Genomic DNA, 14607 nt, shown 5'->3' with positions numbered 1-14607 from the left:
ATCAGAATGCTAAATAGGCATTCTGAATGATTTCTTGCAATTCTTTTCTTTATAAAATGCAAGTTACCCCCACACCAGTTTACTGCTGCATGATCCCATTTTCACTGGGTACTTTAGCCTCATTTAAAGCACAAGATCTATTCACCATTCTTTCTTTCTTTCTTTCTTTCTTTCTTTCTTTCTTTCTTTCTTTCTTTCTGTCAAGATGCTTTTGTTGATTCCAATCATTCATGTTAATAAATACAAAATATCATTCTGTGTTCAGAGATAAGAGACAATTCTGTTTATTTTTATGATCAGTTTAATCAGTTCTGTTGCATATCCATGTTATATGCAATAAGATGTAAGATATCTTAATAATTTGATTAACAAATATGAACAATTTGTTTCTCAAAGTGATTTAGATGCAGTTTTCCCCATCATATTTTTCTTTGTGTTCAGTTCAGGTTTAAACAGAATAATATAACATTTAGGTGTAAATATACAGAATAGTAGAGCAAAACTGGAGGCCAGAATAGCAAATATCTCCACAGCTACAGTGAATTTTCCAGGTGAACTCACATAAGCTGGAATAAAAGTAATCCAAACTGCACAGAATATCAGTATGCTGAATGTGATGAATTTAGCTTCATTAAAATTATCAGGCAGCTTCCTAGCTAGAAAAGCTAAAACAAAGCACAGGAAAGCTAGAACTCCTATATACCCCAATACAGCCCAGAATCCTATAGCTGAGCCCAAACTACATTCTAATATGATTTTTTCCTTGTAGTAGTTCATGTTTTTGTATGGAAAAGGAGGAGAAACTGTTAACCAAAGTACACAGATAAGAACCTGTATGAGAGTGAAGGCAAGTACACTGAGTCTCTGCTGTAGAGGCCCAAACCATTTCATGACATTACTTCCTGGAAGTGTAGCCCTGAAGGCCATTAACACCACTACTGTTTTCCCCAGAACACAGGAGATACAGAGGACAAATGTGATCCCAAATGCTGTGTGACGCAGCATACAGGACCACTGAGAAGGCCGACCAATGAAAGTAAGTGAACATAGGAAGCACAGAGTCAGAGAGAATAACAGCAGGAAGCTCAGCTCAGAGTTGTTGGCTTTAACAATGGGAGTGTCTTTTTCTATTAGAAATAAAATAGCTACTAACACAGTTAATGTAGCTCCTGTCAAAGAAAAAACTACCAGTATTATCCCCATAACCTCTGTAAATGAAAGAAACTCTATGACCTTTAACACACATTTATCTCGTTCAGCATTAGACCAATATTCTCCTGGACACTGCTCACAGTTATTTGAATCTGCAAAATAATTATGGTTATTCTTATTATGAAGGAAAACAAACTTTATTTCATGGTTTTATTTATTAATGCAGTTTTTGAGGAACTGTATCCTAAATAATAAAAGGAAGATACACAATGTACAATATGCAACTTTTCTTTGAACCTTGATCATGCTGAAATTACCTGTCTGGTTACTGATCTCTCCTTCTGCACATGGTATACAATCATAGCAGCAGACAGGCCTTCCTTTCTGTGCAGCTTTCCTGGTTCCTGGTGGACAGCTCTCACTGCACACAGACCTCGGCTTCTAAGATGAACATTTTTTTATTTTATTTGAGCATTATAGTGATGTATAACATGCCATGGATATTCAGTGGAAAGTAGACCATTTTAAATAAATGTTAAATAGAACCTCATAAGGCTTTGTAATATACAGGAATAAAAATTAATAAGCAATGTACCTCTCTTTTCTCTCCAGCCCAGACTATATCTTCAGCATTTAGAACAAATTGTTGTCCAGCTGGCAGAGAGGCATCATAATAGCCCACAACCTTAAACTCCACTTCTCCATTGAAACCTCGTTGCCAGTTAACCACATCATACTTTGCAGCCGTTGCCCCAGTGCTGTCAAACAAAATATGGTCTCCTATTTTAGTGGTAAAATTTACCTTTTTTAGAGACTGAACAACCTGTAAATGTAAAAGAAACTAAATAATTATTTCATTACAATATCAGCCATGGGCATGTCCTGCCTTGCTTTTCTTTGTGTTACCTGCCATGGTTGTATTTTTTTCTCTTTCTCACAACTTTGGTTTTCTGTGCATCTTAGCAGGCTGTGTAGAGAATGTGCCACAGCATAAACTGCATTGTACATATTATTTGCATATCTCTGTTCTGCTATATCTTCTGTGTAGCTTTTTAGTTGAATAATATCTTTATATTTGCTGCAGTTTTTTTCAGTTGTTTGAAAAATGTTACCATCTGCATACGAGCAAGGGATTGCTGTTTGCCAAAATTCATTGACAGCATAGTCAGCAAAACCAGCAATGTTCAATTTTCCTATAGCAAAACCAATGGATCCAGCAAATACATTGTAACTTGCTGGTGTTAATATGTTGACAGAAGTAATCCATGCCTCAACACCAATCATCTGGTAGCCGGTGACATTCTTCAGAATAAGCTGTTCTATTAGAATTTTCATATCAAAGTGGGCAAGAAATATTATAATTACTTTGGCTGTGCCTTGCTTTATAATATCTACCACTTTTGTGATTTTGGCAGTGTCTGACCGGTCGAACTTCTCAGAGTACTCAACACATATTCCCTGTTCTTTGGCTGCATTTAAAAAAATGGCCATTCCACTGTTTCCATAATCATTATCACTGTTCACAGTTCCCACCCAAGACCAGCCAAAGTGCTTGACCATATATGCCAGAGCTCTACTTTGGTAATAATCACTCGCTATGGTCCTGAAGAATGAAGGGTACTCTTTTCTGTTGCTTAAACAGTCACATGTGGCAGCATAACTTACCTAAGGACAGAAAGAGAGATAAAGCTGATAGTAAGATTAAGATTCATTCATTCATCTTTACTGCTCTATTTTGATCAGTTATACACACATATTCACACACTCTTCACAACGCAATTTAGTGTAGCCACTCTGCCAGTATGCATGTTTATGAACAGTGATTAATAACCTAAATGATCCTTACATGGAGTAAACATGAAAAACTCGCACAAGCAGTAACCCAGTAACCTATTGTACCCAGGACCCTGGGGCTGTTAGGGGTAATATTACCCACTGCATCACCTTGTCAACCATATGAATGACATGCCTTGTTCATAAGTAAATAGATTTCTAGTGTAAACATTCACTTTTGATGGATCATTTTACCTCATTGTTAGAAATGTGTATCAAAGTAAAATTGAGCTTCTCTTAGCTGTTGACATTAAAAAGGCTCATTTAAGAGGACTCATGATTAGTAAATAAATAAGAAAGGATATATAGTGACTGTGGATTGTATTAATTGATGCATCTGCTCTATCAATGAAGAAAATCATCTCATGTATACATGTTTGTCTTGCTATTAAAAATAAATGAATTAACAATTATAAATGTTAATTATCAATTTATAAAAACATTGGTCCTTACCACTGGGATATAAAATGGTCCTGTGGTTTTTGTAAGTACTATAGTAGGAGTAGACTCTGACTCTCCTATGATGGCTTGTACTACTGCTTGTCCAGAACAGGCACCATCTGCTGTCATATCCTGACCATTCATCAAAGCCATGGCTGCTTTCATAGATAGCAATCTTGAGAGACAATTGTCATAAATTCTGTATCCAATTGTGATATTTGGGAGCAAGTGGTTGCTTCTGTTGATTTCTTCAATGGCAAAAATCAAGGTCTGAGCAAGGCGGAATTCACTGAGGTTAAGTCTACAAATAAACATAAAATTATATGAAATCACAAATAATATTTACAAATTTTAAAAGAAAGCTGAAAGAAATATAATTCACAAACACAATACAGGTTTTTACACATAGAGGTAATTACACATAGTAAAGTATTCCATTACAACAAACCTAATGCAGATTAAAGGTTGAGGTTTCTCAGTATATGTCAGCAATTGCATCTGTGTACCATCGTGTATTGCAAAGATAGCTCCAATTATCACATCTCCATCTTTGGACAGCAGAGGATTTCCTGCATTTTCCAGAATATAACAATTTTCTCCCTTTGCATTATGGAGAGAAAGGAGTAGTACAAGAAATAACATCACAAAGTTCCTACAATGCATTTGCTGGCTCAGTCCTTAACAAAAACACTCCAGATATTTATAGAAATTATTTGGATCTTCTGGGTATTGACAATCAGTTTGAACAAATCAGAGAAGTGCTAATCTTTGTGATGTCATTATGGCAGCTGCATCTCTTAATTATATCTGATGTAATTTAGTTAACAAAACCTGTCTCTATTCAATTAAGGCCTTGCCACACATTTTAATAGAAACACATTTTTAATAGGAACATTTAAGAAGTAATCCTGTCAGAGTAATCCTGTCAGAGAATATCTGCCATGTTGATCTTGTGGGGATATTAAAAAAAAACCTGTAGAACTTATTTTAAAATCTAAATAGAGAAAACATTTACTTTTTTGGATACTTAGGTACAGATTTGAGTAGAGGGAACTCGACACTGCATCAGGGCTGACGTTATAGGAATGCTTCTTTGAGGAAGTTGTGTCTGAAGGTAATTATACACACATGCTAATTTAATGGCTCAGGTAGGACACATGATGAAGTGATTACGTGCCAGCATTACTCACATTACTCCAACTTTTTTGTCTTCGGGAAGCAATCTGTGTATGTTGGTACCTATTATCTGTCTTCTTGTCTAAGACTAGGGTCTTTCCTTCTTTATCATGGAACGAGCGGCATGCATTATTAGCAACCCCTCTTGCTGGCAGCATTCCAGGTTGGATTTCTTTGTCTGTCGAGGCATCATGTCGGCTTCAGTCATGGAGGTTGCAGGTTGAGTTAAACGGAAAAAGAAAGAGAGATGGATGAGCCCTTATTCTCATCCTCTCTGCTGACTTTCTTCATCGGACTCTGAGGAGCTTGATGTGGGCAATAAGAAGAAAGCAGCAGTTGAATTGCCAACACAATCCTGGTGCTCAATCAGCTCCTGGAGGTGATCACAAGCCAATAGAAAAAAATTTGCATAGACGGGCCTTATGCAAGGTTATCGTTGTCTGCTCTGAGCTTGACAAATGCTACCTAACTTCATACCGCCTTCCACCTCCACGCAGGCATTTCCCCTATTTCAGACATCCCCTCTGTGGTGTGGAGGCTGTGGAATAATCTATATTCTGCCTGGATATTCTTCACAGCCTTATAGGAAAGGGTATCCACTGCTGTCTAGCCCACCACCTCATGTGATTCAAGGTTCAGCCATGACCACTCATGCTTCTAATTGTTCCTTATGTGTCATGGCCTCCTGGATTAGCCTTTGCACACTTGCTGTTTCAGGGCACTAGGTGAGGTGAGTAAAGCAAGAGGCTGCTTCTCAAGACCACCTAGTATCGTGAAGACGGATGTGTCACAGTGGGTTTTGGATAATGTTGAAAAAGGCTACAGAATCCAGTTTGCCTCCCATCCTCCTCCTTTCAGGTTGCGCTGCCCACTGTCATTGGCACAGACCAAACCTTGTTCTCCAAGAGGAACTTTACTTACTTATGAGGAAAGGGGCCATAGAACATGTTCCCCTCCCAGATCGGGTCTCTGGCTTTTATAGCTGGTATTTTGTGGCAGACCTGCCAGGCAATAGGAGAATTATGGTCCATCATCTGGGCTAGGTGGGCTAAAAAGGAATCCTGATACCCAAGGGCTGGGGTTTCTAGGAGCGTCCAATTTCAGGAAGGCTTCTCCAACTTTCTGTCTTACCTCCTCTGGTGCTTTGGGGAGCAGTGGGGTCTGTGCCCACTCCACTTCCATGAAAAGATCCTGAGTTAATACCTACCAGTGCGCTGTTTTAGGGCAACAGGGATATTGGTGCGAGGTTAACACCACTTTAAGACAACCAAGCAGTGTGGAAACTTACGGCTGACTGTTGTTCTGAGCTCTGGCTCAGGGATGTGGGCTTTCATACTTGCAGACATCCACTCAGGTGCATAAGGGTTATGCACAGAGGCTTCATACCCTTCTTATGTCTAAAATATTGTAGCTCCTGGGCTTGGTTCACACTCAAGGGGCATGTCACAATCTCAGGACTCTTTCAATGTATACCTCGCTCTCGGGCTGAGGAGCAATCTTGGATAGCTGCCCTGCCCAAGGTCTATGTGAGGACCCCTATGGCAAATGAATTGCCAGGAGATCAGGGCCATGTTTCAACCATTGAAACACTTTCTCCTACAACTCAAGGGCTGCCAAGTGCACACAGGCAGCACTGCAGTGGTTTCCTATATTAATTATCAGGGCAGTTTGCATTCGTGCCGCAGCAGGTTCTTTCCTGCAGAGACCAGGTTTCTTTTAATGAGAGTGATTTACTTCTCAGGGCATGTACATCGGTAGGCTTCATGTCGAAGCAGGTGCTGAGGCCTGGGGACTGGTGTCTCAACTCCCAGGTGGTGGAGCAAAAAGTCACCTCTAAAAAGTAGACTCACTGTCCGGTGTGGCCCTTTGGGTCTGGATGCCCTGTTATAGACATGGCGAGGCTCCATCTGTATGCTTTTCCCCCAGTAGCTCTGTCCCACAAGTCTTATCCAGCGTGCACAATGGCTGAGTCAACCTTCTTCTAGTTGCTTCTTTGTTGGCCCTCTCGAGTTTGGTTCATAGACCTAGTCTGCCTTCTAGATGGGAGGAAGGATCTCTGACAGGAAGGATCTCCTATAACCATAAACCTGTCCTCTGGGCCTTCATGGGTAGGCACCCTCTGGTCTCTTGCTTTCTGAGATGGGTGGCTGATACATTCCTGCAGAAGATGCCTTCCTTTCTGGGACTTGTCTTTGTCCTAGACGGGCTGCCGGAAGCCTTCTTTGAGCCCATGGGGTCAGCCTCTGAGATGTTTCTGACCTTGAAGATGGCTTAGCCTTGGTCTGTTCTTAGCCTTGGTCTCCCTCAAAAGAGTGGGAAACTTGCAGGCCCTGTTGATCCCCCACACCCACCTAGAATTTGCCCCTAGAATGTCTAAGGCTATCCTGCACACCAAGGTCCCCAAGGTGCCCGGGATGGTGGGTTGTCCCATCATCCTACAGGCCTACTCTTGTCCGCCCCATGAAGAGGGAGGAGCAGGAGAGACTGCATTTGCTTTGCCTAGTAAGGGCCATGAGGACTGATGTCCACCGCTTGAACTTCTGCTGTAACTCCTCTTCTTTTGGGAGCCAGAACAGGAGTAATCCTGTCCTCTTGCACAGAGCTTGCACAATGGGTAGTAGATGCCATTATTCAGGCCTATGAGGTACGTGGTGATACCTTGCCTCTGGGTGTTCACTTCACTCGGGGTATCGCCTCATCCAGTGCCTTAGCCATGGGTGTCAGCCTAGAAGATATTTGTGTTATGGTGGGATGGTCCACTCCACACACCTTTATCAGGTTCTATAACCTGGACCTCACGGCAGGGTCCCATGTCATGCAGGGCTATTTTTGTTCTGTTCCCAGTCCACTCATTCTCTTTCAAGACCTCTGGCACAGTCATTGATGGCGTGACAGTGTGGGTATTGACGATCCAAAAGGGAACAACACCAGATTACGTATGTAACTAAAAAGGAAACAAGATGCTGCATCGCTGGCCATGCCCTGGCCGTCCGCTCGCGCTTCCTTCAGACAAATAGAAGCTGGGGAAATGTGATGTAGATTCCCTTATATGTAGTTGCTTGCATGTAATCACTTCATCAAGGGTCCTTTCTAAGCCATTAAACTGGCCCTGACACAGCATCTCAATCCCTTCCCAGGGAACCAGGATACATACATTTCTACAGGTGTAGAAATAGCACTATATAACATAAATCTCTTCTTCTTCTTCTTCTTACTATTATTATTATTAATTATTATTATTATTATTATTATTATTATTATTATTATTATTATTATTATTATTATATATGAGGACATAAGAGAAGGAGCTTCACAGGCCTGTATAGTACTTATTGGGACAAAGAAATGTGTGTGTATTTTCTGAATTATTTATGTTAACACTGTAAAATTGTGTTTCAAAATTTGTGATCTTAACTAACAGTCAACACTGCCCACTAGTTACTGATGGAGTCTACAAAAGAGGTATTTTAAAAATAAATGAGTACTTACCATTCATCACTTAGTACAAGCATTTTTTGTTTGTGAAGTTTATTTTCAGTCATTATACTTGTATTTATTACCTTGTTTGTTGTTTGGTTGGTTGGATTGGTTTATGGATTGTTGGTTTTTGCTAATGTGCACTGGGACAAGCACTTGTATTAGACCCATGATTATAAACATGCATGTTGCTGAACATAGTATACATTTCTATGAACAGAAATAAGACACAATTGAGATTTCTGCATGATTAGTTTAATCAGGTACCAAGCATATCCAAGCAAATATTAGATTTAATCAAATTAAGTATAGTAGACATTTTGTAAATATCATTTAGTTAATTATGTCTCCAAGTTTAACATTCTTTAGCAAAAATGACAATGCATATGTTTGACAGTTTGCTTCTTAAAGGGATTTAGATGCAGTTTTCCCCATCATATTTTTCTTTGTGTTCAGTTCAGGTTTAAACAGAATAATATAACATTTAGGTGTAAATATACAGAATAGTAGAGCAAAACTGGAGGCCAGAATAGCAAATATCTCCACAGCTACAGTGAATTTCCCAGGTGAACTCACATAAGCTGGAATAAAAGTAATCCAAACTGCACAGAATATCAGTATGCTGAATGTAATGAATTTAGCTTCATTAAAATTATCAGGCAGCTTCCTAGCAAGAAAAGCTAAAACAAAGCACAGGAAAGCTAGAACTCCTATATACCCCAATACAGCCCAGAATCCTATAGCTGAGCCCAAGCTACATTCTAATATAATCTTTTCCTTGTAGTAGTTCATGTTTTTGTAGGGAAGAGGAGGAGAAACTGTTAACCAAAGTGCACAGATAAGAACCTGTATGAGAGTGAATGCGAGTACACTGAGTCTCTGCTGCAGAGGCCCAAACCATTTCATGATATTACTTCCTGGAAGTGTAGCCCTGAAGGCCACTAGCACCACTACTGTTTTCCCCAGAACACAGGAGATACAGAGGACAAAGGTGATCCCAAATGCTGTGTGACGCAGCATACAGGACCACTGAGAGGGCCTTCCGATGAAAGTAAGTGAACAGAGGAAACACAGAGTCAGAGAGAACAGCAGCAGGAAGCTCAGCTCAGAGTTGTTGGCTTTAACAATGGGAGTATCCTTTTCTATTAGAAATAAAATAGCTACTAACACAGTTAATGTCACTCCAAGCAAGGAAAAAAATACTAGTATTATCCCCATTGCCTCTGTAAATAAAAGAAACTCAATAACCTTTAACACACATTTATCTCTCTCAGCATTAGACCAATATTCTCCTGGACACTGCTCACAGTTATATGAATCTGCAAAATAATCATGGTTATTCTTATTATTATTAGGAAGGAAAATGAAATTTTGCTCATGGTTTTATTTGTTAATACCATTAATGAAGAACTGTATCCTAAATAATAAAAGGAGGACACAGAATGTACAATTAACAAATATTCTTTGAACCTGGATCATGCTGAAATTACCTGTCTGGTTACTGATCTCTCCTTCTGCACATGGTATACAGTCATAGCAGCAGACAGGCCTTCCTTTCTGTGCAGCTTTCCTGGTTCCTGGGGGACAGCTCTCACTGCACACAGACCTCGGCTTCTAGTATAAATAAAACATTACAGCTACAAACTTAATTATCATAATTGTTTGTTTACTAATGTTGCATTATATGCAGCTTTAAAGATCTGTAATATTTACTTAAAACACTATATTGGTGCAGATTGTCTCATGTATATTTACCAAAAATATAGATTAGATTATATTCATTAAAAATATAGGAACAATTTATCTACCTCTCTTCTCTCTCCAGCCCAGATAATATCTTCAGCATTTAGAACAAATTGTTGTCCAGCTGGCAGTGAGGCATCATAATAGCCCACAACCTTAAATTCCACTTCTCCATTGAATCCTCGTTGCCAGTTCACCACATCATACTTTGCAGCTGTTGCCCCAGTGCTGTCAAACAAAATATGGTCTCCGATTTTAGTGTTGAAGTTAACCTTTTTTAGAGACTCAACAACCTGTAAATGTAAAAGAAAGTATTAATTTCATTACATTATCAATCATGGATATTGCCTCTTTTGCTTCTCTTCTTTGTGTTACCTGCCATTGTTGTATTGTTTTGTCTTTTTCACAACCTGAACCTTCTCTGCATCTCAACAGGCTGTGTAGAGAATGTGCCACAGCATAAACTGCATTGTAGATGTTATTTGCATATCTCAGTTCTGATATGTCTTTACTATAGTTTTTAAATTGAATCACATCTTCATATTTGCTGCAGTCGATTTTAGTCTGAGAAATTGTTCCATCTGTATGTAAGCAAGGGAAATCATTTTGCCAAAATCCATTAACAGCATAATCAGCAAACCCAGCAATTTTAAATTTTCCTACATCAAATCCAATAGATCCGGCCAATATGTTGAAACTTGCTGGCGTTGCTAGGTCAACAGCAGAAATCCATGCCTCGACACCAATCATCTGGTAGCCAGTGGCATTGTTTAAAATTAGGTGATCTATTAGAATGTTCATATCAAAATATGCAAGAAAAATTATAATTACTTTGGCTGTTCCTTGCTTAATAACATTGGACACTTTCTTGATTTTCTCAGGATTTGAGCGGTCAAACTTCTCAGAGTACTCAACACATATTCCCTCCTCTTTGGCTGCTTTCAGAAAAATGGCCATTCCACTGTTTCCATAATCATTATCACTGTGTACTGCACCAACCCAAGACCAGCCAAAGTGCTTGACCAAATATGCCAGAGCTCTACTCTGGTAGTAGTCACTCGCTATGGTTCTGAAGAAAGATGGATACTCTTTTCTGCTGCTCAGACATTCACATGTGGCAGCATGGCTTATCTGAGAACCGAATGTCAGGTAAAACAAGACATTCCTATCATTTGCATCCTCATTTTAATTGTGCAACAAGGTGAAATTGAGCTTCTCTTAAGGCAAAATGATGATTAGTAAATAGATAAAAATAGATATAGTATAATAATAGTATATTGAAGATGTAGACATTTCTATAAATGAATAAAAATCAGTTCATGTATATTTCAAGTTTGTTTTGTAACTAATAATTAAATTGGTAAATTAATGATTGATTAAAAGCATTGCTACTTACAACTGGGATTTGAAAAGGTCCTGTAGTTTTTGTGAGTGCTATAGTAGAAGTAGACTCTGACTCTCCTATGATGGCTTGTACTGCTGCTTGTCCAGAACAGCCATCATCTGCCGTTGTATCATGACCAGTCATAAAAGCCATGGCTGCTTTCATAGATAACAAGCTTGAGAGACAGTTGTCATAAATCTTGTAACCAATTGAGATATTTGGGAGCAAGCTGTTGCTTCTGTTGATTTCTTCAATTGCAAAAGTTACTGTCTGAGCAAGGCGTAATTCACTGAGGTCACTTCTACAAATATACATAAGTATCATATGTCAAATTACCTATTTTAAGTGAAAGATTATGACTACAGTGCCACACTTTTCACTAAAACAAACCTAATGCAGATTAAACGTTGAGGTGTTTCAGTATATGTCAGAGACTGCATCTGTGTATCACGATGTATTGAAAAGATAGCTCCAATTATCACATCTCCATCTTTAGAAAGCAGAGGAGTTTCTGGGTGTTCCAGAATATGGCAATATTCTCCCTTTGCCTGGTAAAAACAAAATAGTAGTGCATGGAATAACATAACGAAGTTTATTAACTGTTTTTCCTGGATCAGTCCTCACCCTCTATGTTCCTCATATATTTATTCAAATGCAGTGGAAGTTCTTGGTATTGCCATTTATTATGGACAAATCAGAGCGGTGCTGAGCTTGGTGACGTCATTGAGGGACAGAATGTTACACACGTCTTAATCATGTCTGTTTAAAATGATGCATCATAATCCAAAAAAGTATTTACAGCCACCAATGTTGCCTTGTACATGCTGGGCTTGCATGTGCTGTAAAATTGTGTGTAAAAATCTATTTGCATTGTTGTATTTCTTGCATGTGTTCACTCACCAGTAGGAGAATAGATATTGCTCCTTGGCTTCCTTGGCAAAGATTGAATCTGTATTTCCTGCTGGGGCAGCTGGCCGAGGGGATATTTTTATCAATAAATGAACTCAATGAGTTCAATATTAGTCAAAGATAACACAAGTAAACACAGCATGAAGTTTTTAAATGAAGGTTTATTATTAATGCAAAACAAAATCAAATCTGGTTCTCAGATTTTACACTCATTACTTGAGCATGTGGGGTAAATCCTTTCCCTTTCATCTGCTTTGGTGGCGGCAACAAAAGCAATCTGGTCTCCAAGCAGCATCTTATGCAGGTGCAAAAGTTGCACTTCCTCCTTTTGGGTGATGGTTGAGGAGGTGCAACTGGGTGGAGAGGCAGCTGCAGAGGTTGACCAACGTTGACCTGCAGAGGGGCCAACGGGCTTTAACAAACCACAAAACAGTCCAAATTAATTAATATTTTCTTACACAAGAATGAAATGCATTGAACTGAATGAATAAATATTACATGAAAAGCTGCAATACCTTGTCAAGGTTGTCGACTCCACCCATGTTTTTGTTGTAGTCCAGGATGATCTGTGGCTTTTTGTCCTCTGGGTCTCTAACCTCAGTGTTTCTGTGAAGTGTGCTCATGGGACAGTAGGAGACCAGAGCATGCATGTCAGTAAACACAAGCTTGGAGGAAAATGTTTGCCTGTCTCTTGTTGCCAGAAGTACAGGGGATAGCTCTCGTTTATTCCTCCTTACTGTCCCAACCATCGCCATCTTCCTCCTTAGTAGCTCCTGGCCAAGGACATACAGTAGGATGTGAAAAAATTGTCACAAGTGACAGTGTGTCCCCGAAGACCCTCTGTCACCTCAATAACCACACGCATGCCTGATTTCTTTCTGGCCGGCCATCCACAGGTTTCCCAGTGTACACCTGCATATTCCAGGCATAGCTAGACTGGGCATTGCAAGTTACCCAGATTTTGATACCATTCTTGTCAGATTTACTTGGCATACTGTATACTCAAAAATGGATTCTATACAAATATTTTTCTACGGACATGTTTTTCTTGTTTACTTTTTTACTGTATAACTTTGAATTAAGAGACTGCATGCTCAGTTTAAAAGGCCTAAAACAAAGAGAACCTCTCTGCCTAGAAGTCTGCTGTGAAAAAAGGCCTGTAACCTGACACCCTGAGGTGTGAGAGTGTGAAAAAGTCGAGAATTGCGCAATAAACCCATTGCACAACTTTTCTGCGCAACTCAGGCCTCAGAGACGTGTCATGTTGCATACCGTTGGAATCTTCTCCTTATTGGCTAAAGAGCTGTAAAGGTCCCAGATCATGAAATCGCTATTGGAGGGAGCAATTGTCAGTCAAAGAGAGGGTGTCCCACCTAGGATGGAGAGACATCATTGCATTCTCAGCCATCTGTCTCTGCACTACAGGCACCGATTGGCTCAAGTGAGGGCTTGTTTGATTTGTTAGGCCCTGGACTACAAATCCCATGCAACAGTGTAGTTTTAGAAGCCTCATGGGAGAAGTGAGAGCCGAAACAAAGGACGGAAGTGAACTGCTGTTACCAGTTTTCGGTCAGAAACAGAATATTTGCGAGGCGAGCAAAGCGTTTTGGATTAAAAGGCTTACAGATTCCAGTTCCTTGGACTCTTGGGGATTTTAGACAAGCATTTGTTTTGGAAAATATTACCCCAGTGAAGAAAGTGAAGCGTCTAAATGTAAGGGAACAACTGGTCTAGCGCCGCCTAGTTCAGTTCAATACCAATTTTGATTCAAATAGTATGACGGCTATAAATCATATTATGCTTTGTGTGTGGGCTTAATAAAATCTTGAGAGTCTAAGCTTTGATACAAAAATAAGTTTAACCGTGTATTTAGAGGATTTAATGCTTAAAAGCTACAACGAAGTTGATGCAGACTCACCCCCTAGTGGTCATTTTCCGTGTTGTGCTGAGGACGGCACACCGCACACAAAAGGAGTTAAAACTATATTGTCAGACCCCGGATACGGAAGGAGTGGAGACAGACCCGATCGCAGGATAGCTTCAAAAGAAAGGGGTTTAATACATAAGGAAGACAATCAGAGCCCCCGCCTCGGGCCTGCAGCACCCCCGCGTTAGTAGCGAAGCGACTTCCTCAGAGAAACCAGGAACGGAGCGGTGTCCTTCACCGCAAATGCGGGGTGATGCCGCAGGGCACCACAAAAAATAAAAAAGGGACCCCACTAGGATGGTGACATCCTCCGCAAATGTAGTGAGGCGACGTCCTCCTCGGTTGACCCAGAAACGGAGCGGTGTCCCTCACCGGAAAAAATGCGGAGCGATCTCACCGGAAAAAAGGGCCAGAAGGACTGACGGAACAGTCCAGGGAGGAAAGGGAAAAAAAAGGCCGATCCGAGCTGGATGCTATGCTGCTGGGTCTGCAAGGTCTTTGGGCGGCTTCATTCTGTCAGACCCCGGATACGGAAGAAGTGGAGACAGACCCGTTCGCAGGATAG

The 14607-nt window shown here is 40.1% G+C and overlaps 1 protein-coding gene and 1 pseudogene across 1 annotated transcript; both read right to left on the bottom strand.

Annotated features, from left to right (window-relative positions):
• Nucleotides 1-390: 390 nt before the first annotated feature.
• On the bottom strand, nucleotides 391-4068 carry LOC113652534 (extracellular calcium-sensing receptor-like). The gene is made up of 6 exons (XM_047822560.1): nucleotides 3875-4068; nucleotides 3439-3727; nucleotides 2059-2817; nucleotides 1748-1975; nucleotides 1470-1593; nucleotides 391-1304 (listed from the first exon to the last, which is right to left on the bottom strand). Exons 1-6 carry the CDS (start codon nucleotides 4066-4068, stop codon nucleotides 391-393), a joined length of 2508 nt encoding a protein of 835 aa, XP_047678516.1.
• A 4380-nt stretch (nucleotides 4069-8448) lies between these two features.
• LOC113652533 lies at nucleotides 8449-12870 on the bottom strand (annotated as a pseudogene).
• Between the last annotated feature and the right edge of the window lie 1737 nt (nucleotides 12871-14607).

Source organism: Tachysurus fulvidraco, chromosome 13 (genome assembly GCF_022655615.1).
Source record: "Tachysurus fulvidraco isolate hzauxx_2018 chromosome 13, HZAU_PFXX_2.0, whole genome shotgun sequence".
Lineage (NCBI taxonomy): Eukaryota > Metazoa > Chordata > Actinopteri > Siluriformes > Bagridae > Tachysurus > Tachysurus fulvidraco.
Note: the sequence above shows the minus strand (reverse complement) of the source record. Positions and strands in the feature narration are given on the sequence as shown.